The sequence below is a fragment of the Ornithodoros turicata genome, unplaced genomic scaffold (assembly GCF_037126465.1).
Source record: "Ornithodoros turicata isolate Travis unplaced genomic scaffold, ASM3712646v1 ctg00000746.1, whole genome shotgun sequence".
Lineage (NCBI taxonomy): Eukaryota > Metazoa > Arthropoda > Arachnida > Ixodida > Argasidae > Ornithodoros > Ornithodoros turicata.
Window position 1 is genome coordinate 532,182 of NW_026999400.1, and position 19,979 is coordinate 552,160.

General features: G+C 47.2%; 1 protein-coding gene across 2 annotated transcripts; it reads right to left on the minus strand.

Annotated features, from left to right (window-relative positions):
- Nucleotides 1-3,826: 3,826 nt before the first annotated feature.
- On the minus strand, nucleotides 3,827-17,644 carry LOC135374816 (disintegrin and metalloproteinase domain-containing protein 10-like). 2 transcript variants are annotated; one of them, XM_064607745.1, is made up of 14 exons: nucleotides 17,517-17,644; nucleotides 17,295-17,433; nucleotides 16,524-16,645; nucleotides 14,660-14,922; nucleotides 13,414-13,797; nucleotides 12,549-12,741; nucleotides 12,269-12,459; nucleotides 11,767-11,947; nucleotides 10,836-10,992; nucleotides 10,612-10,710; nucleotides 7,069-7,259; nucleotides 4,865-5,082; nucleotides 4,575-4,730; nucleotides 3,827-3,935 (listed from the first exon to the last, which is right to left on the minus strand). In XM_064607745.1, exons 1-14 carry the CDS (start codon nucleotides 17,575-17,577, stop codon nucleotides 3,930-3,932), a joined length of 2,361 nt encoding a protein of 786 aa, XP_064463815.1. In that variant the 5' UTR covers nucleotides 17,578-17,644; the 3' UTR covers nucleotides 3,827-3,929. The 2 variants fall into 2 exon arrangements, with proteins under 2 accessions (XP_064463815.1, XP_064463814.1); XM_064607744.1 differs by lacking the exons at nucleotides 17,295-17,433; nucleotides 17,517-17,644 and adding an exon at nucleotides 16,849-17,272.
- Between the last annotated feature and the right edge of the window lie 2,335 nt (nucleotides 17,645-19,979).

Below are 19,979 nucleotides of genomic sequence, written 5' to 3' on the forward strand. Positions count from 1 at the left end.
CAGAACTTCCCGCTATTGCAAAGATTGTTCTCACGTATAGGAATATTAGACTTTTTATAATACAAGTTATAACTTTGTTTATAATCATGTTGATTAAGAATATCTTCTTTGATTAAATGTGGTGATCGTTTCTCGTTTTGATATGGTGTAGCTATTATTTCCCTGCATGTCCGTTAGGTTCTATATTAATGCTATGTGTTGATTCGAATTATTGCCTTATGTCTGTGCTATTCACTTCAATAGAAATTAAATTTGTGTCACATTGGAATATTAAACTTAGCTATTGTGCCCGAAATTACTTACACAGTCTATCAGATTCTAACATCTCAGACTTTTTATAATAGCACTTGAAATGTTGATTGTAATCGTATTGATTAAGAATATCTTAAATGCGCTATCACTTCTGATTCATTGAAAACTTCCACTAATAAAAAATATTGTGTTTGATTTGTGATACCTATTCAATGCTATTGTATCATACCTGTAATAAGTATTGTTACGTGTATTGTGTTCCTTCTATTTCAGATTTTTGGCTAAGTTTTTCCCATTCACGCAGAGTCATAACATAATTCCTAATGACTTTAATAAATATATTTTCACTTGTACTTTTGTGTATGCCTATGCACACCTGTTGTAGCTGGAAAAAATATGATTCAAGTCGGCTCAGGCTGAAAAATGGTGAAAGTCGGCGGCCCAGGCTGAAAATGACGAAAGTCGGCGGCCCAGCCTGAATGGTAAACGCGTGCCCTCCGGCCACGCGACGCCCACCTGTCGCGGGAAGGAAGCCGGCCCAAGTAGGAAAATTGTAAAAGAAGTCAGCCTAGGGTGAATGGTAAGCGCGCACGCAGCCCTCCGGTCACGCTCCGCCCACCACAGCAGCCCTCCACCCGAGCACCGCCCACCTGTCGCGGGAAGGAATTCGGCCCAAGTATGAAAATGGTGGAAGAAGTCAGCCCAGGGTGAATGGTAAGCGCGCACGCAGCCCTCCGGTCACGCCCCGCCCACCACAGCAACCCTCCACCCGAGCACCGTCCTGTTACAGGTGGTGAAGGTTTTTCGGCTGGGTTTTTCTCCTTCACATGATTGGCATCACAATTGGTACAATTCCTGGCTTTAATAAATATATCTCTACTTGAATGGCATTAATAAATATATTTTCACTTGTCCTTTTTTTGTGTATGACCCTTCTTTGCATGTCTCTGCATGTAAACCGCTCACCTGCTGTATCGGAAAAATATGTGAAGTCGGAAAAATATGCTACGATGAGCGCACGCGCAGCCCTCCCCCGCCGATAATCACGTGGACAACCCTCTGCACACGCGCCGCGCTGGGAAAAATACGCGCAGGGCTCAGGGCAGGGGGTGCCGTAGTTTCTCATTGTCGAAGCCTGGACCAGACTGAATACTACTTGCAAATCTTGCTTTCATTATGTCTTGGATATCGTAGGTACGAGCTAACGCATATATGCATCGCTATCGATAATCGAGCACGCGCAAGTGTCTACAATACTGTTGAATAATGTTGATTTGTGGCAAGACTGAATTTTTGGAGGACAGACAACACTCGAGTAAAGAAAATTTGTGCGAAACCGTGCTCTATTATGATGTTACCAAAATTACGCCTAAAAAGGCGTGCGCCATGCACGTTATTACACCTTTAAAGGTGTGAAAAGATTTAGAGTGTAAGGTAAGGAGCGCTGAGGCAGAGTTTGGAATTCGACGAAATACGACGCAGGTTCCGAAATATTACCACGTAGTGTCCGCACTTCAGCCAGCTCAAGGTGCTGAATTTCGTGACCTCCTCATCACCCCACCACAGGATTGAAGGCAGAGCTCATTCGACGCGTGTCAGTATCGGAACAGAGAACGCCCCAGCAGCACCTCATGCACGAAGAATTAGGGGATCACGCGCCGTCGCAGTTTCTTCGGCGAATGCAGCAACTCCTAGGTGGTCGTCCAACCCTCGTCGATGACCTCGTCGATGACCAGCCTCGTCGATGACTCTATTCTTCGTCAGCTGTTCCTGCAGTGGCTATCCTCAAACGTGTGTATGTTTCTCGCTCTCGAGGATATAATACTGGACTCGCTGACAGAGTACTAAAGCTGGCCCCACACCCAATCGTAGCAGCGGCGCAACCCGCAGAGAGAGTTTCATCAACCGACCACGATCAGTCAGGAAATGAAGAAACTCACTCACGTACCCACACTTTGACATACCAGGTTGCCCAATAGGCCTCTCACTGTCTGTAAACAAATGACGTCATAGTGTTCGACAGCGCCACCAGTTTGGTAGAGTTGAGCTACGCTCGAAGCTAGAGGCGAACATGGTCGCGCCCGAAAGCCACGGTCTTGAGGAGATTAAGGTGGTCCCTGGAAGGGACGCGTCCTTCGGTCCTATTTTTCGTTCAGTAGGAGTCATCTAACAAGTGCCCATTTACCGCATTAAAATTACGGCATTTTTTACAGTGTCGAGACAAATGTCATTCATCGCCACTCAGCGAATCTCGAAACAATTCTCAGTTGTCTGCTTCTCGACTGCAGCCCACTGCAGCAATCACAAAGGAATGCCCGCTTACAGCTCCCTGCTGTTGTTACACCCTTTTCGATCTTAACCATCAGAGAGCATGTCTGCTAGGGTGGTAAGGACCAGAGTTACCAGCTTTTCACACCTTTTTTGGGAGTGTGCCGTGTCTGCGCCCATGTTCATATCCGGAAAACGGAAATGCCACTCCTTAGAGGCGGCTACGGAGCACGGCTTGACCGCCACCCGCCACTACCGTCGCACATCGGTGGTCAACAACACGACTTCCTCGATCAGTACATTATTCTTCATCGCTGACATCCCAAGTACGGTTCCTCGTGGACGCCGATGCAGATGTCCGCCTCATTCACGCCACTCCTGCTGTCCGCCGTCACTATCCAGCGGAGTACAAATTACGTGCTGTCAACGCCCAACCTATAGCCAGTTACGGATGACAATCTTGAATTTCGGACCCTGACCCGATGTACGCTTGGCTGGTATACGAGCTGATGTGACGCACGCTATACTACGAGCTTATTTCTTAAAACACTTCGCCGAAAACGCCTTCTCAATCTTCCTACTGGCATTCACTGCAATGAAACACCCTCTCGGTACCTTTCATTGGCCCCCACTCTTCTGCTGCCACCTTCCACATCCCTGTACGCCACCATCCTGAGTGACTTCCCGGAAATTTTACGGCAACCTTCCCCGGACACACCAGTCGAACTAAGACTTGCCGAGTCTCGCAGAAATGTCTTTCTGTCACAAGACCTCACCGACTGCACTCATGTGCTCATCCGTATAGACTCCACTGCGCGACCATGTTGCGTGGAACACGGTAAGATGCTAACCAGAAACACCATTCCACAAGCAGATCAGACTCGCTGCGAACAGCAGACGCCCGCCGTCCCTCGCGCCTCCCGGTCTGTCGCCAAGGGCCCTCCAGCCGCTCCCTGATTGGACTTGTCTGTGTGACGTTTCCAGAGAATGAATTCCGGAATACCCTCAACGTCCGTCATCTGCTCTTGCCATACGTTACAATTAAACTGCATAGGAACAACTGCATAGGAACAACTCCATTAATTTGCGTCGGAATTTCGGCGTCAGTGATGAACGCGGTGTACAACGGCATTATAGTTTCGGAATCGCGACGGATGCGACTTGTGTTTCTTTCAATAGGGAACAGTTACACTATGTAGTCCAACTAGCTTCTACTTTGGGATTTAGTACTTGTTGTAGGTGCCCTGTTGTGTTCATGTCACTATCAACATAGCGTCATTGTAGATGGCAGCGTATACTATATCACATCAACAGACTTGGGACGAAGTAAAACATTTAATTGCGAAGCGCAGAACTCGATCTTCAAGCAGTAAATGGGCGCAGCATTGGCCATATTGACATTGGTTGCTTCACTCCTAGAAGAGAAATATCAGACGTTACTTCCTTATGCCTGTTGCAGTTGAGTTTTGTGTAACGTGCACATTCAGCCAATATGCTAATTTCAATGCCCTCAGCTCGAAGACTCAAATGAGACCGAGCTGTACATGTGTAGGCCTCGTAGGTACGTGTATGTACATGTGTAGTGATGAAAGGCCTCGAAAAAAATTAAATAACTGTTTTCGCATCGTGGGCGTCTGCGTGTACAGATGCAAGACCTCGAAAAGTAAAAAAATAACTGGATTGTTTCCCCTTTTCCTCAACGTCGAAAAGTGCCTAAAATTTCCAATCACGAAAATATTCAAATTTTGTCGAAGTATCTGAGAACGTCGTTCTCATATTTCAACAAGTCGAAATTACCGCGAATTTTGCATCCCCACATAACTTCATGCATATCCTTGTGCGCTTGGAGTGGCTTTGTTGACCCAAGTTGACCAAAACTTGTTACATTTGCGTTTGAGTGCTAAACACACAAAATATATTACACTACGATTTGTTTTGTGATGTTCGCGTGTCGGCGTACGAGAGTGAAAATCTCGATTTTTTTTTTCCAGAAGACATGAAATGGTTTCTAAGCAGTTCAAAAATTCTGGAAATCTTTCATCTCTAATTCTTACCAGGTATTGAAAGGGATGTCTTATCGTATCCTTTAGGCTGTACGCGGACCGTCGCTTCGGGTTGTGGCTGGGTGTGTGCACGGCAACCAGCTTTAATACCAACACCACGCACCATATGGACCCGAGTACAATGAAGCCGGATAATACCACGTGTTCCTGGAAAAATAAAACTTTCGTAAATCATGTATATGTGTAAGCACTGACTACCTAATGTGCAGTAGGATTTAGCGGTGGTATGGCAGGTGTGCAAAGTTTATAAAATTATTCCGCGTTTTACATGTCAACATTACCTTAATAAAATTGATAAGGGAATAAACCGCTTCGCCGCCAAAGAAAAACTGCTCCATGCGGAAAAGCGGACCATCGGCGTCGATTGGGCGACACTTTCGAAAGACGTCGCAGTACCCTCGAAGACCATTGCATGGGGATCCGGGTTGAAGCTTCTTCCCGCAGTGTTCTTCCATTCCGGAAAAATGGCACACCGGCAGGCACGGCCTACCGGAAGTGCCTAAGAGCGAACAACTTGTTAATAACACAAAGTCATAGGGATCCGTTAGCATAAAAGTTGAGTACGAGTCTCACTCATTTTCAGTAGTATCAATAGCATCGGCAGTGCATGGGGCACGCGCTGGCTGCGCGTGCAGGGAGCTCTGCCAAAGCTATTGGGCGGTTTACCTAGCGGCTCTACCGAACGCGCTCACTAAGAGCGAGAAAAAATGGAAACGCTGGCTTGACACAACAAAAAGTAACAACACACAACGACAGTACACTGAGTGTACTCTGTCCCTCGTACTCCGGAGCCTCTACTAAACGGTCTTTCAGAACCATGAGCGCGATACGCGCCCCGGCGAAGTTTCCAAGGCGTCTCATTGGTTTCCGGCGTCCCCCTCCTCCATACGTCACGGCGTCAGAGCAGCATTCCTTGCGCTATGGAGCCGCTACTTAACGCGCCCATTGACTGCGGCTCCAGAGCGCAGGGAGCGCGCTCCTTTTTACTAAACGGTGTCACTCCTTTTCCGGAGCGTGACGCTCTTGAGCAGCTCTCTCGCTCCAGCGTGCAGGTCGGGGCGCGTAAGCATAGCTGGGCGTCCTCACTCATGAGGACCCTCATGAAGACTCCTCACAGTCACCTCACGACGATGAGGTGAGTGTGAGTGAGGCCAGACCACGCTGAACGTTCCTCACGAGGACAGTCGTGAGGCATTCTCCCTCATGAGGACCACCGTGAGGGCCCTCATGAGGCCAGTCGTCGTTAGGCCATCAATACGTGAGGGTACAAGGTATTCCGTGAGTAGCCTCACGGATGAGCCCGTTAGGCCCTTTGTGAGAAACCTCACGGATGAGGCTGTGAGGCCTTTCGTGAGGAACCTCACGAATGAGGCCGTGAGGCCTTTCGTGAGGGACCTCAGGGATGAGGCCGTGAGGAACCTCACGAATGAGGTGATGGGTTCGGGCTCCTCTGTGCTGATGCCAAACACTAACGTTAAACCTCACTGTGACAGTAACAACTGTTACCAAATTTATCCAAGCACAACACGAAACCCTATAAGCAGTTTAATGCCGCGAGTATCATTAGTACCAACTACCGACACAGTAGTTCAACGCCGACGTGTCATGTGAAAGTTCTTATGAAGCTCATGTGCCTTCTAGTGACTTGAAGACACGTCAGGCCATGAGGGTATTCACGAGGCGACGGCTCGTGAGGATGAGGGGTCGTGAGGCCATGAGGGTCCTCAATAGGCGAAAACTACATGAGGGCCCTGATGAGGTGAGGACACGTGAGGATGAGCATGGTGAGGCCTTTCGGGATCCCGATGCCCTGAGGTGATTTTTGTGAGGGCAAGATTTTAAAATGGAATGTGAGGGCGACTGAGGTTTAGTTACTGGTGAGAAAAATTTGGTGAGGGTACGTGAGTGAGGCCAATGAAGTCTATGCTTCGTGAGGTGAGGATGAGTGAGGCCGCAGGAAAATGCCCACTTATGCGCGTAAGTGCTGCTCTTGCTCAGCAGTGTACGGAGGGAGAAGAGATCTGATAACCAACGAGCCGCCTAGGAAGGTTCGCCGGCGATATATATGATATGATATATGTAGGGTTCAGAGTTCTCCGTTTTTATTTTGGTTTGGATTCGGTGTATGTTTTGATTTTCACGAAATTGATTCACGAAATCGGCATTTTTATGTTTTTCCTGGCGTGTACACGGTTTACCCGACAGTTATCGGGGAATAGAAATCGCAATGTAATTTCCGCACGACGCTCAATCAACATGGCGTTGTTCGCAGCGGTGGCATTTTTCACAACCCTCGTATTTCTGTATGGTTTCCTGATCTGCATCAACAACTTGCTGGGCATGTGCAGCAATTTATCTCTGTCATGTCCTGGAATGTCCCTCTGTATTCGGTTCTTTTTCGATTAAAACCGAAAACGCAGAACCCTAGATATATGGTACGATACATGATATGATATATAATATGATATATGATGTGATATGGTACCCGGATCTCTGCAGGCTAAGACGCACTGTTCTTCAGCGGTAAGCGCCCGTCCAGACAAGGAGCACTCCACCAAGCCGAATTTCTCGCAGATGGATCCCGTACATGTGCCTCTCCTGCACACTTGTGTATCGTTGTTGCAGGGTGTCATGTCCGGCTTCCAAGGGGCAAATGGGCATCTCGCACTTTCGCCAGTGCAGCAAGTGTCAAGGACAAAAGCGTCAATAAACGTGGCCATTTCACACAACGTTTCCCTTCCACACCTGCGATAATTCTACAATGAAGTCTATACTTGATCCCTCATAAAAGGCTAGTTCCATCTCAAATCGAACAATCCGGTACACTTGATGTCTCGAATGAACGGGAAAAAAATATATGTTGAAGCCATCGGTGAGTTAGGAGAAATAAACGCTTTCCGAATTCTCTGCGCTGCGCGGTTCGGGAAGTAGGAGAGGAGGAAAAAGCTGCCTCTCATAAGACGATGTCGTCGCGCGCGGGTTTGACCGTTCGCTGCAAGGCTATTTCTTGTCGCATTATAGAAATTTCTTGATCTCGCTTTAGACCACTTAGGGCGCAATAGGATCCTGCGTTGGCAGTGCTGTACCTGTTTTTGTTTATCTGCAAAAAAATATCAAAGTTGACTCAAAGTGCCGAAAAACACCATATTCACTGCAGCTTTGCGGACGATGTACAAAACGGATAACATTCAGCTTCATGCCGTTTAATTTGTCATTCATGTGGCTATCGAATGATGTATAATTTGGTGTTCTACTCTATCAGGAACGTAAGCGATACCTCTTTTAGTAGCACCATACCACCGAAAAATGATGAATTTCGGAAGCCTTTATCTAAAAAACCCAACCGAAAACTTGCCTCGAAAATTTTATATGTTGTAGGTAGTTCCTTAGACTATGCACAGAAGAAAAATCAAAAGTCGGACTTTATCGGTAGGCGCACTGTGAATTTTTTGCCAGCCCTATAGGCGGATCGCATTCAAGCCGTGGCACCGTGTCCCGCGTGTTGCAAAATCGAATTTTCCAAAGGGACTTCTGTCTCCACATAACAAGTAATTGCTATCATTTGAAACCGTTCTGAGCGCTTGCGTTCATAATAGTGTTGTAATCGCTGAATGTAGATTGTGGAGCAACCATATGGGTGCTCACGCTTTTTGCGGGATGACACACATGCGTTGCAAGTGCTGGGAGCCCGTGAAGAACAGAGTGCTTTAGAAAACTTTTGCGTCTTTATATGAGGTATATTTGTCCACAGTGATCATATCGAAGCATATTTACAGTATACAGAATAACAATAACTTGACAGCGAAGAAGACAAGGTGACGAAGGTAAGAAGATATCGAAAGTTATGCAGAGCATTCCGGGTGGATGAGAGTGCTCGTGTCATGAACTGCTTTAGGCCGTTGTGGAAGCCACTTTCCTTAATGTTACTTTTGATGGCAGGTTCTTGTCAGATTTTCTTTCAAATGTGGGCAACATTGCTGCGTGTTGTGATTCAGCCATCTTTGCTGTGAAGTACTTGAAGCAGCTTCTGCATAGCTGGCCCATTTCTGTTACGCCTTCGGCTTGATCTGCTGGAACCACAGTCTTTATGGCAGCTACGCAGATCTCCGAAGCAAAGCGAAAATCCTTTGTCTATAGCACTTTTTTCTTGTGTATGAGGCGGTATATATATCTAGTCAGCGAAATCCACACGATCAGCACTGTACAACAAAGGGGCCATTGAGGTAGGTGTGATACCAGGACGACACACTACAGTAATGCAGATGTCGTCGCACACTCTGTATAAGGGCACTCCATGCACTTCTGTAGTCGAGAAGTGAGTGAAGCGTCTTCTGTGTGTAGGCGAAACTTTGCGCAAGGTGTCTTCAGGGAGTAAATGCGATCAGGACCTTCCAATGGTCGCAGCATGTCGAGCCGAATAACATATTGGACAGCGGCGCCAGTCGGGCTGTTTCGGCAAGGTTCACAAAAGGCACCATGAATTAGCCTTGAGTGTGTGCGTATCACACTACAACATTTTCCTCAGTGCAATTTCCCCCGTTCGAGGTCATGGGGCCGTAGGAAAGGAAATGTTTCAAATAATACTGGAAGTCACTGCGTCCCTCCTGCCATAATGCGTACAGTAAATATGCTTGTTTAGAATAACCCTGAACAGATATGCCTCTTACAAAGATGTAAAATCATTGTTCTTCCCGGGCTCCCAGCACTTGCAATGCATGTGTGACATCAAACAAAAAATGCGAGCACCCCCCCCCCCCCCCCCCCATTTGGTTGCTCCACAATCTAGATTCAGCGATTACACCATTGTTATGAACGCAAACGCTAAGAACCTTGAAAAAGAAACCTTGAAACCTCAGAATGGTTTCAAATGAGAGCAATTACTTTTTATATGAAGACAGAAGTTGAAAGTCCTTTTGGAAAATTTGATTTTGCAACACGCGGGACACGGTGCCTCCGCTTGAATGCGCTCCGCGTATAGGGCTGCCAAAAAAGTCACAGTGCGCCTACCGATCAAGTCCGAATTTCGATTTTGCTTCTGTGCATAGTCTAAGGAACTACCTACAACATATACAATTTTCGAGGTAGTTTTTGGTGGGGTTTTTTAGATAAAGGCTTCCAAAATTCGTCATTTTTCGGTGGTATGGTGCTACTAAAAGAGGTATCGCTTACGTTCCTTACAGAGTAGAGCAACAAATTATACATCATTCGATAGCCCTATGAATGACAAATTAAACGGCATAAAGCTCAGTCTTATCCGTTTTGTACATCGTCCGCAAAGCTGCAGTGAATATGGTGTTTTTCGGCACTTTCAACTTTGATATTTTTTTGCAGACAAACAAAAACCGGTACAGCACTGCCAACGCAGGATCCTATTGTGCCCTAAGTGGTCTAAAGCGAGATCAAGAAATTACTATAATGCGAGAAGAAATGGTCTTGTAGCGAACGCTCAAACCCGCTCGCGACGACGTCGCCTTATGAGAGACAGTTTTTTTCTCCTCTCCTATTTCCCGAACCGCGCAGCGCAGAGAATTCGGAAAGCATTTATTTCTCCTAACTCATTGATGGCTTCAACATATATTTTTTTCCCGTTCATTCGAGACATCAAGTGTACCGGATTGTTCGATTTGAGATGGAACTAGCCAAAAGTGATTCGCTACGAGATCGACCTAGAGGAGGCGAAACGGTCACCTTTCTAGTGTGGATAACACGTGGACCGATATTCGGAGTTGGTTCTTTTTGGTAATTCTAGTGTATATTCACCGGAAGATCACTGGTACTGTACCGTTCGGTTCCCCAATGCTCCACCTACTGCACTAAACGCTGAATAAATGACAAGTGTCGGAGGTCTGATGTAAGAACTTGACGAGTACATGTGTTCGAGGGTTCGCATCTCGCCAAGTAAGACACGTAAAAAAAGTCCTCGATACTCTAGTGTGAAATACAATATGTGCATGCATAATAAACTACATTTAACAAAGTGTCACAACCACTTTAGTATAACGCGAACGTGCATCGCGTTTAAGGATATTCACAATAAGCTCTTCCGGAGCACATCGTGGGACGTCTGCAGGCAGTTCCAGTAGGCAAAATATTGCAATGTATGCCGCAACAGGATCCAGACGACGGGCTGCAATGGGGTACATATAAAGCAGTCAGGCGCATAATGCGTCAAGTGGAGACAGCCAAGCTTTCTATACTGTTGACGGATGGGCATCCTTCGACGGCCTTGCCTTATGCCTTCGACGACCATACCTGCATTCGGCTCTCGGCCTTAGGGTGCACCCTGTAGCATTGTGATCATTATGGCGTGCGTAACAGCACTTGTCTAAGCAGTCGCTTTCTCCCATTCCACAGTCGCACTGTTCCTCGCCTTCTTGAATCGCGTTGCCACATATTGGTTCCATGTTTCCTGATGAACAAGGAAACATGAGATGTTACTGCTGCAGATGGATATCACTGCAGTGTATAGCCCAGTTCCTGCGCGTGTTTCGGGTCGATCTTCATCGGTAGAGCGCGTAGGTATTTGCAGGTGTTAGCAGACAGCTGGAGCCAACCAAACCGGAACCGATGGTAGATTGTGTGACTCAGAATCTTATTCCTTGACTGGGCACGGTAGACACGGTACTTCGATTAGTGAGTGTTAGTTCACCGTGGTAAGTGTCTCCCGCAGTAGTACCGCACCCAGTGAAGTGATAAGATTCTGGGTCAGGAACGCTGTCACTGGTTCCAGTAGGCACGGTAGCCTCCCGGTGACGTTATCAACGGTCTACTAACACTCGCTAATTATCTACTAACGGGGGCTCGATCTTGATATCGTGATATCTTGATATTGATCGGGGGCTCTTGATATCGTGTAAGGGGCTCTTGAGTTCTATCGCCGGCCCTGTGTAGCAGCGTCTCAGGTACAGGGAACTGCTACGTGACTGTGCAAGGTTTAGATAAGCTCTGTACTACAGAAATGACATTGCCATTCATTTGCGGACACATCCAAAGTCGTCCCACAAGATCGAGACTAGTACATGCTTTGCAAGTTTTTAAATTTATAAACATTAAAACATGCAAAGCATGCAGTAGAGTCTGGCTCTTACGTCTTATCTCTGGCTGATTTGTCAGGTTCGATATCCACTTACTCGAAAATCCAAAATTATATCGCGATGTACCTATTCGAAGAGAAATTACTCACTCAGCAAACAGTTCTCGCGATCGCTCTTGCCGTCAAATAGTGTCTGCAGGATTCTCGATATATTTCGAACACTGCAAGGCGAGAAGATAGCGTTGTTCTTGAGCAGCCCTGTTGTTGCTGAGGAGTACATCAGATAGTTGCCGTTGAATCCTCCAGGAACGCACGCAGGACCGTCGTCATGCTGCGGATCCATCAAGAATGTGATTAACTACCTTCACATAGTCAGCCGTCGAATATTACATGATTCACGTCTCCTAGGTCCCGAGTTCTGTAATACGAGATGTCGTCGCACAGGCTTCTCACGTCCCTTTCGAATTTTTCGACTAAATTGATCACAAGTTAAATTTGCCTCGAACCTCGGATAACATAACTAATACCATAACTGGAATTCAATACTTCCATGCCATCATCATCTGTCGTTTCAAGAGAAGCTCTGTTCTGGTGTAACTTTTTCTCCCCTGGCTGTGCTCTGACAACATGAACTCACTCTAAGCCAACTTACGGGTGCTCCAAAGCTGTGCCCAACCTCATGACACATCGATAGCTCGGAGATAATTTGAGGTACGAAGCTGTTGTAGTTAAGGAATGTGACAATGCCGACGTTGAGGCTAAGAGCGTAGTCCTGATACGTTCCGGTTCCAGGTTCGATATCCACCGAAGCCCGGTTCTTTTCGCAGAGGCCACCACTACCGACTAGAGAGGTATGGGTTTAGAAGATAGAAAAGTCGTAATCAACAACTATGTCAAGCTCTTGTTACCGCGCGAATCTGAGGTATCCTTACATTCGGGTTTAGCTATCCAGGCAAGGCCAAGAACACCATCGGCGAAATCTCTGTAAGTCCATATGTAGGAGAGGCAGAAGTCATCGTAGTTCCCCAGCGACGCCAAATGAAGCATATGTGCGGAGTCGACGGCAATGGAGCAGAACGGGTTGTTCTTGCTTTTGCTGCCCAAGCAACTGGTGCTGTCGTTAATCTGCAAGAACAAGAGGGAACCTCAAGGACACTTCGTGCTATGTAATACCGTGGGAACTGACCCTGAATACTACAGTCAGTAAATAGGTTCCAGTATTACGTGCACAAAGTCGCACAGCCGCAGCCAAGCCCAACCATAACGCGCAAGCGCGTGGCTTGAGCATACGCGAGCCCTGCAGAGTGCTGACTGCTGGGTTTGAAACCACGTCGCAGCATGCATGTAGTACAGTCACGATGGCCCCGGTGTCGATGGTGACTGCGAAGCAGAGAAAGACTGTTGGCACGGTAGCCGCGCCCAACCGAGCATGCTGATCCGCTGTCGTTATAGGCAGTGTACGGTTCAAGATGACGGACGCGGTCCCCAAGACAAAGGCTAACGGTCCACGGCGCAGGCGCCTACGCATGCCTTGGGCGAATCCAGATCCTCAGTTATTTGTTTATTTGGGGGGGGGGGGCGGTTTCTTTGTCGAAGCGCGTAACCGGGGGCGGGAAAAGGGAGGTTTTCGGGGGCGATCGTCCAATCCCCCCGCCCTCCGTATCCACCACTGCGCAGCCCACGCGATCGCTCGTTAGGACTGTGTCTGACGGTGGCTGCGTACTAGTATAGTGCCCCGCTGCCTGCTGCACTCAGCGGAGCACCGGGCAGAAACAATTCACACGAAGCCTTCTTTACCTTGATTCGTTGCACAATAAAGCTGATGTCTTCGATACCATCAAAGTTGGTAGAACCAAACACTTCGTTAAGTTTCGCAGCGTGCGCGGCGACGAGCGCTGTGAGCCTCTGTCGCACGTGAAGAGCGTTCTCAACCACCTGCGAAACATATTCGAAGAGATGGTGGTCAATGCTAACTTGGAGATTGCACACACGTCTCGAGGCATCAGATTTCCGACGCGTTCTGTTGTCCATCAGAGCGTTGTCGTTTGTCAGCGGTTTTCTCGGCGCATACACCACATTGGCATTGTTATCATCGTCGACATCATCAGAGTCATCTTCGAGATATTCACCGTGGAGGCGTCGCCCGATCCTTTCGTGAGTACGATGTATTCTGTGGCCTTTCTGAAACGATTAGTGAAATAACAGATTATCCAAAGGAACCTTACAGATGACAGTGCTAGCGTCTAGTATTGAGACATTTTTTGTGCCACTTTTGTCTTGTCCCGATTACCATTGCGTATGTGTGCACAGTATATGACGTACGTCACAAAATCACCCATACTGAAATGCCCAATTGTCCAAATGTCTAATTCAGCACGTGTTTAAAAGGCACATCGAACAGCACCTCCACCATTGTTAAGGCTAGTGAGCAGATATGGCAAGCAGTTGAGCATCACATTCATCTGTAGCCCAGACACGTCTTTCGTACGTTATGGCATGCCCAGGGCCGTCTCAGGACAAGCACGGGGCTGGTGCTGTGAACCGATGCTGGGCTTGATGTAAAAATGATAGAAGCGCGAAAAAGCTGCGTCATGGCCAGAGTGGCGTTGGAGTCATAAAACAACAAATCAGCGATAAAACAAAAATGCTTAAGCGGTACAACAAAATATTTACTACCCCGATTTACTACACTTCTGTGCACTCTTCTTGATGGCCTGTTTTATATATATTTGTATGAGTATGAAACCGTTGACTACATAGGTAGAAGTTTACTGAACTATTTTTCTTTGTCTTTCTAGCAAACTCCAAAATAATATCTGATAAGACAACAGATTCTGGTATTTCATTTCCGATCGAGAGCATTGCAGGGCTGGTATGTGATGTAATGAATATACGTATAGTGCATTTAGCTCACGCTTTCGGGGCGCTATCTTATCCGTTTTAGTCAGTGATGTTCGCCTGAGGCGCGAGGCCGTGTGTGGCCGTGCCAGCGGCATAGGCCTAGAGCAGATCACTTCCGATCAGTTGAAATCGAGACACCTACGACATGTTTGCTTTGCGAATTCTCCAGGATTCTATTCATCCACTTCTCTGTGTCCCCAGAGAGGCCACACCAACTTCCGTGCCCCGGTTTCTTTGACTTGGGGAACTCAACCTGGTCGCTGGAGTAGATGATAGACTTAAAGGGCATAGGCTTCTTGAAGTACTTGGAAGCCGCTTCAACGTAGAAGTTCTCTTTCCTCGTACTGATACTTCCTTCGAAGACGCCATTATGTAGTGACCCGTACACGTGGCTCTCAGGTTCGCCTGCAAAGATAAGAGTTCATATGTTTCCGTTCCTGGAAGAAGTGACAGTCGCTGGGCGCCAAATCCGGTGAGTGCTGAGTGTATACTGGATAGGTTCGAGTTTCAACTTTACAGAGCGGTAGTGCGCGAAGTGTGTGGCCGCAAGTTATCGTGTTGCAAGACTACCGGCTCAGTGACTTTTCGAAGACGACACACACGTATTCTCAATTTTTTTAACTCTCTATGCATCACGGAGAAATCACGGTCGTCCTAGCTACCAGGTACTCCGTCGCGTACACGTAATTGGCATAACAGAACACCGTCAAGAAACGTTACCGCTCAATGTTCGCTTTAGCAGCTTCCGAAGCACAAAATGTTCTTGCCCACCTATGCACAGTACTTCCGATCAATGGTTTCATCACCATAACAGAACAGCTTGTAAACGACGACTAATGTCGTACCTTGTGGTTGCGTTGTGTGTGTCGCTCCGCGTTAGTCATGTCACGTAACTGACTCTCCCAACTTCCAACCCTATGCGAATGTCACTAGTGGCGAATTCCACTGAAAGAGCAAACATCCCACGGCTGGTGCAGGTCAATCCCTTACTCCCGGTCCGGCTATGTCAAACAGATTTGCCTCCTCAATGGAATGCTACCTGACTTCGGCGGGCGAAAAGCGCCTCTCCCACACTACACAGCGCTCTTCGAGTCACTTCTTGAATTGGATTGGCTACGCTGTGTACATTGTTATGTAGCAACCTCAGGATAAGTATCCGATATTAGCGCCTTCAGTTGTCGAGCGCGTGCCTATTCTCTCCCGTCTACTTCCGCTCGTTTTGCCTGATGTGAATTGGAGGATAAAAAAGTATTGCTCCTTGAAGCAAGGGTTTTGCATTGGTTTCGTACCTGATTCGGCCAATGGAACAATTTCTTGGTTGGTTGTTGTTGAACAACAAATCTCCCTTGGTGGATGACGGCCAGAGACGGAGGAAGAAGAAGCTACTCATGTTCCATTATAACGCCATGTTTTGCAACATCAAGGTCCTTCTAATCTCCTAACGTTGCCATTGTAATGTCTGACTTATCGCTTCCTTCATAAAACAAAATTGCCAGCGTACGATGCGGAAGACTAGTCACGGCGAAGACTCGTTGCGAGGCGGCCATGTTGGCGAAGCAGAGACAGGAAATAGAAAGCACAAGCGACAAGTGACACGCCACATAGAGTTCCGGTTGAATCTGCCTATTTTGGCGGAGCAATCTGGGTTGCTCCCTGGAGCGACCTTGGCTCGAATGCCGCTCCCATTGGAAGACTCCAGAACTGTTCTCAATCTGCCAATCGAACAGACTTGCTCTCGGCGGAGCAACAAAACTTGCTCCGGAGGCGCTCCGAATCTGCCATTGGAATTCAACATTACTTTTCAGCCAGCCCTCATATTTGGAGATAGTCATCGTAATGTATATGGTCTAAAAATACCAGTTCCACAGAGTTCTCGAAGGGTTTCGCTGTGGCACGCTTGGGCATGTACTATATTAAACTTTCTCTTACTCATAATTATCCATCGTGAAAACAACACATTTTGAACACTACGGTCGTCTTGGATTCACAAGTGTGAAAGCGCTCACCCACGACTTCCCCAGAATAGATGTGGCCCGTGCCCACCTTGACAACACCTTCCGATGCAGTCTCGACAACGAAGTCCTTGTGGAACACCGACGTGTCCGGCCTCAGGCGCAGGTGAAAATCCCTGAATTATAATAATGCATTAAGGTTATGATGAGGATTACTTATATTGTATTTGGAAATAAGTCTTCGAGCAACACTACCGTTGGCGTGTCGGGAACACAATGAATGTTCTCTTTTGAGTTCTCAAAAGCTCAGGCAACAAAATGCAGTTTGACAAGCGCGTAATTCCGCTACAAGCGACCACAATTTATCATACGCCGGTACCTGATGTGTACGTGTGTCTCGTTCGGACGGGGGGCGAGACGCGCAGCCACCCCGGGTGCAGGACGGCTGGTCTTTGGAGCTCTGGGTGGGGATCTTGCCTCAAGCAGAAATTCGCCTCGGGCCGGCTCTGCTTCTAGTCGACATTTTGGTTCACGGGATGTGACAGCATTGCATAATGCGAAAACGGACTTCGGCGCCGCTTCTTCAAAAGGCGTAATGAAAGCGTTGTAACGGTCAACAAGACGCGGTGACATTTCGTATCGGTCCATGTACAGTCGCTTGGAAAAACAGACTTGGAACCCTTACCCCTCTCTAAATACAAGTGAGAATATTTGTCGAACATTTTCTTCTCATTCCCCTGGAGCCTAACATTGATCGAAATGTCCAATTTCCTTGTACATAGCAATAAAGTTATAAAAACCAGGCGGAACATGTATCCATTTTACCTGCTATGTGCGTGCAATTTTAAGTGAACTTCTTTGCTCGACGATGCCTCACGCTTTAACCGGACATGGCTACCAGGAGCGCCGGGATCACCGTATGAAATGGGTTCGAAATGCTTGACGAAAGCATTCAAGCGTCTGCCTGAAAGGGAAAGTCTGTTGGAATCGATCGCGTGCCACCACGTACACAATTAATTAGCAAGTGAATGAAAACAGGAAGTATACCATATGAAAACGGGAAGAGACCTAGAAGTCGAATGGTCATTAAGAATGCAGATATCCGCATGTCTACGCCCTTGCAGCGATCGAGGAGTGTAGCGCGTGTCTTCGTTGTTGTCGTCGTCTTATTCTCGGTTGTGCTCGTCGAATAGTTTCTTCTTCTTCTTCTTCTTCTTCGTCCCACGGAGAATGGCCATTAGCCCCAAGGGAGATCGGCCAGTTTCCCAAGTGTAGGTCCCTTGAAATTGAAGAAACTTTCTCTTTGGCTTCTTTTATTGCAGACGTAGTTTTTGGAAGGCACCTACGCCTGACGATCAAAATTTGGCTGTTTAAACATTTTCTATGGAAATATTCCTGAATAGACCCTGCAAGGAAAACTGAAAAATCGCATTGAAACCGGAACCTAATATTGTATGTCGAACAGTGTTAGGAGCCATCCATCACTGCTGACTCCCTCGCAAAAATGTCCCTCTCTGGTGCGGTTGTTGGCCTGCTCCCTCCCCTTGCACACGTCTGTGTCTCCAGATACAAACAGTTTCTACGGCTATCCTTCGGCCCCATTACGCGGCCTGCGTACGCGCACCTGTCCTTCTCGTGGAAGCCGGCTTCCTGTTTTTCTCGGCAGTCAGAAGTCTCGTTGACGCTCGCTCGCTGCCTCGCCCTGCCTCTCAGCTTCTATCTTCACCGAGTCGTCTGCTCTTCATCTCCCGCGTGTCCCCATATGACAAGGGCGAGACGGTTGAACATTTCCTCATGCGCTGCAGCTTTTACGCTAGGCTTCGAGAGTCCTACATAAGTCTCCCTCTCCGACTGCTGGGGGTTCCCGTGTCCCTGTCAGTCCTCCTTTCTTTTGGAGCCTCCCGCACTTCCCGCTGGGATAAACCTGTGGCAGTAGGGCTTTCGTATTTCCTTTCTCGCTCGCGCCGCTTTTAGCCCACCTTTGCCTCATTCCTCATCCACCCCCAATCGCACCTGCATCATCATCCATTGCGTGTTATCGCGCGCACACCCAAGTAGCCCTCTAGGACAGAAGAATAGGAGTGACTCCCTCGCCCAAGTCGAGTCCCGCTGCTTCCGGACCTCCGAAGTAGCAGCAAAAGTCTGAAAAGGGTGGCCGAAGGATACAATTGACGTCTGTTTGCTTTCGATTACTTTAAGTATCACTTCGTTCTTGACTTTCAGTGTATACAGGGTGTTCAAAATTAAGCCTTCACTAGCACTTTATAAATAGGCGAACAAAAGAAAACTGGTGCTATTTTTCTGTTCCTTGAGTATGAAACAGGTGCTACATAATTAGCAGCACCTGTTTCTTACACAAGTAGGGTAAAGTTATCATCTGGTTTCCTGTCATCGGTGTGTTTGCGTAGCGCTCGTGAAAGCTTAATTTTCAACACCCTGTAGAGTGTCTAACTCGGAAAGCTGTTACTTACCTAGAATGTAAAACTACTATCAAACACACAAAGACATATATCTACAATGATACTACGTATGAACTATGTGAACATGTGTGATGGCACTCTTTGAGCAATAGTTGCCCTTGTGCCATAAAACCAAAACAAGCAAACTTAAGAAGCCTTCATTCACCACCTCCATCACTTCAGTCATCACATTCTCCGCCCAGATTGTCATCGTCATGTCATATACAGTCGACCCCCGTTTATCCGGACGGTGCCGTTCCCGGCGAAATCGTCCGGATACCGGGGCATCCGGATAAATGAAACGACCGAATAGAAACGTCCTACAGAGCAAGGTTTAATTAAAACAAAGAAATCTCGTCAATGACAGCTGTTACATAGTAGTGTAGGCACTCGATTCCTGCAAACTTTTGCTAATTGTATAGAGTTGAGCCACGCTGTTGCGCTGCTCGAAGAATGTACGGTTTCAGATAGATTCACGCTGCGAATGCAGTGTGCCGGCAAGTACCGTTGTCTTTATAAAATCCTGTCCATCTTATTCGGCTTCCTTTGAGTGTATCTTGCTTGCATTGTGCGTGTGAAAAAAGAGATTTTGGGAACAGAAAGTAGCAGGACTATACACCGCTTTATCAGCGTGGACGCTATTTGCAAGTGTTCATCCATTTCTCCTTTCTCTCGCTAAAGGAAGTACCTAACCACTAAAAACGTCAATGCAGACAACAGCGGTAAGCTATTAGCCACGCATTTCCTGATAAAAGCAGTTTTATGGGAGATATAAAATGGCAGCGTTGAACCGGTTCGATTTTTGGCGTGGCTGAACCGGAACTGAAATGGAACGAAGTCTAAGCAACCCGAACCCGAATCGAACCCGTATATTTTGCGGTTCGACACCCTGGCATAAACACAGAATACCTGGAGGGTACACGAAAAACTTTTGCGTAGCGGTTTGCTCACGGTATCCTGCCAAAACTCAACTATCACAGAAACGCTCGCCGTATGCAAAACAAGTGTAGCTTTTGTAATCAGAGGGAGTCTTTGCAGCACTTCTTTAACT

What these genes read in the sequence shown, in the direction of transcription:
- LOC135374816 (XM_064607744.1), bottom strand. Translation starts at nt 17,117, where the DNA reads ATGGACCGATACGAAATGTCACCGCGTCTTGTTGACCGTTACAACGCT. An exon ending in ATTCGCAAAGCAAACATGTC is followed by an intron (nt 13,798 to 14,659) that starts GTAGGTGTCTCG and finishes TAATCGTTTCAG; the next exon opens with AAAGGCCACAGAATACATCG. An exon ending in AGGCCGAGAGCCGAATGCAG is followed by an intron (nt 10,711 to 10,835) that starts GTATGGTCGTCG and finishes ACCCCATTGCAG; the next exon opens with CCCGTCGTCTGGATCCTGTT.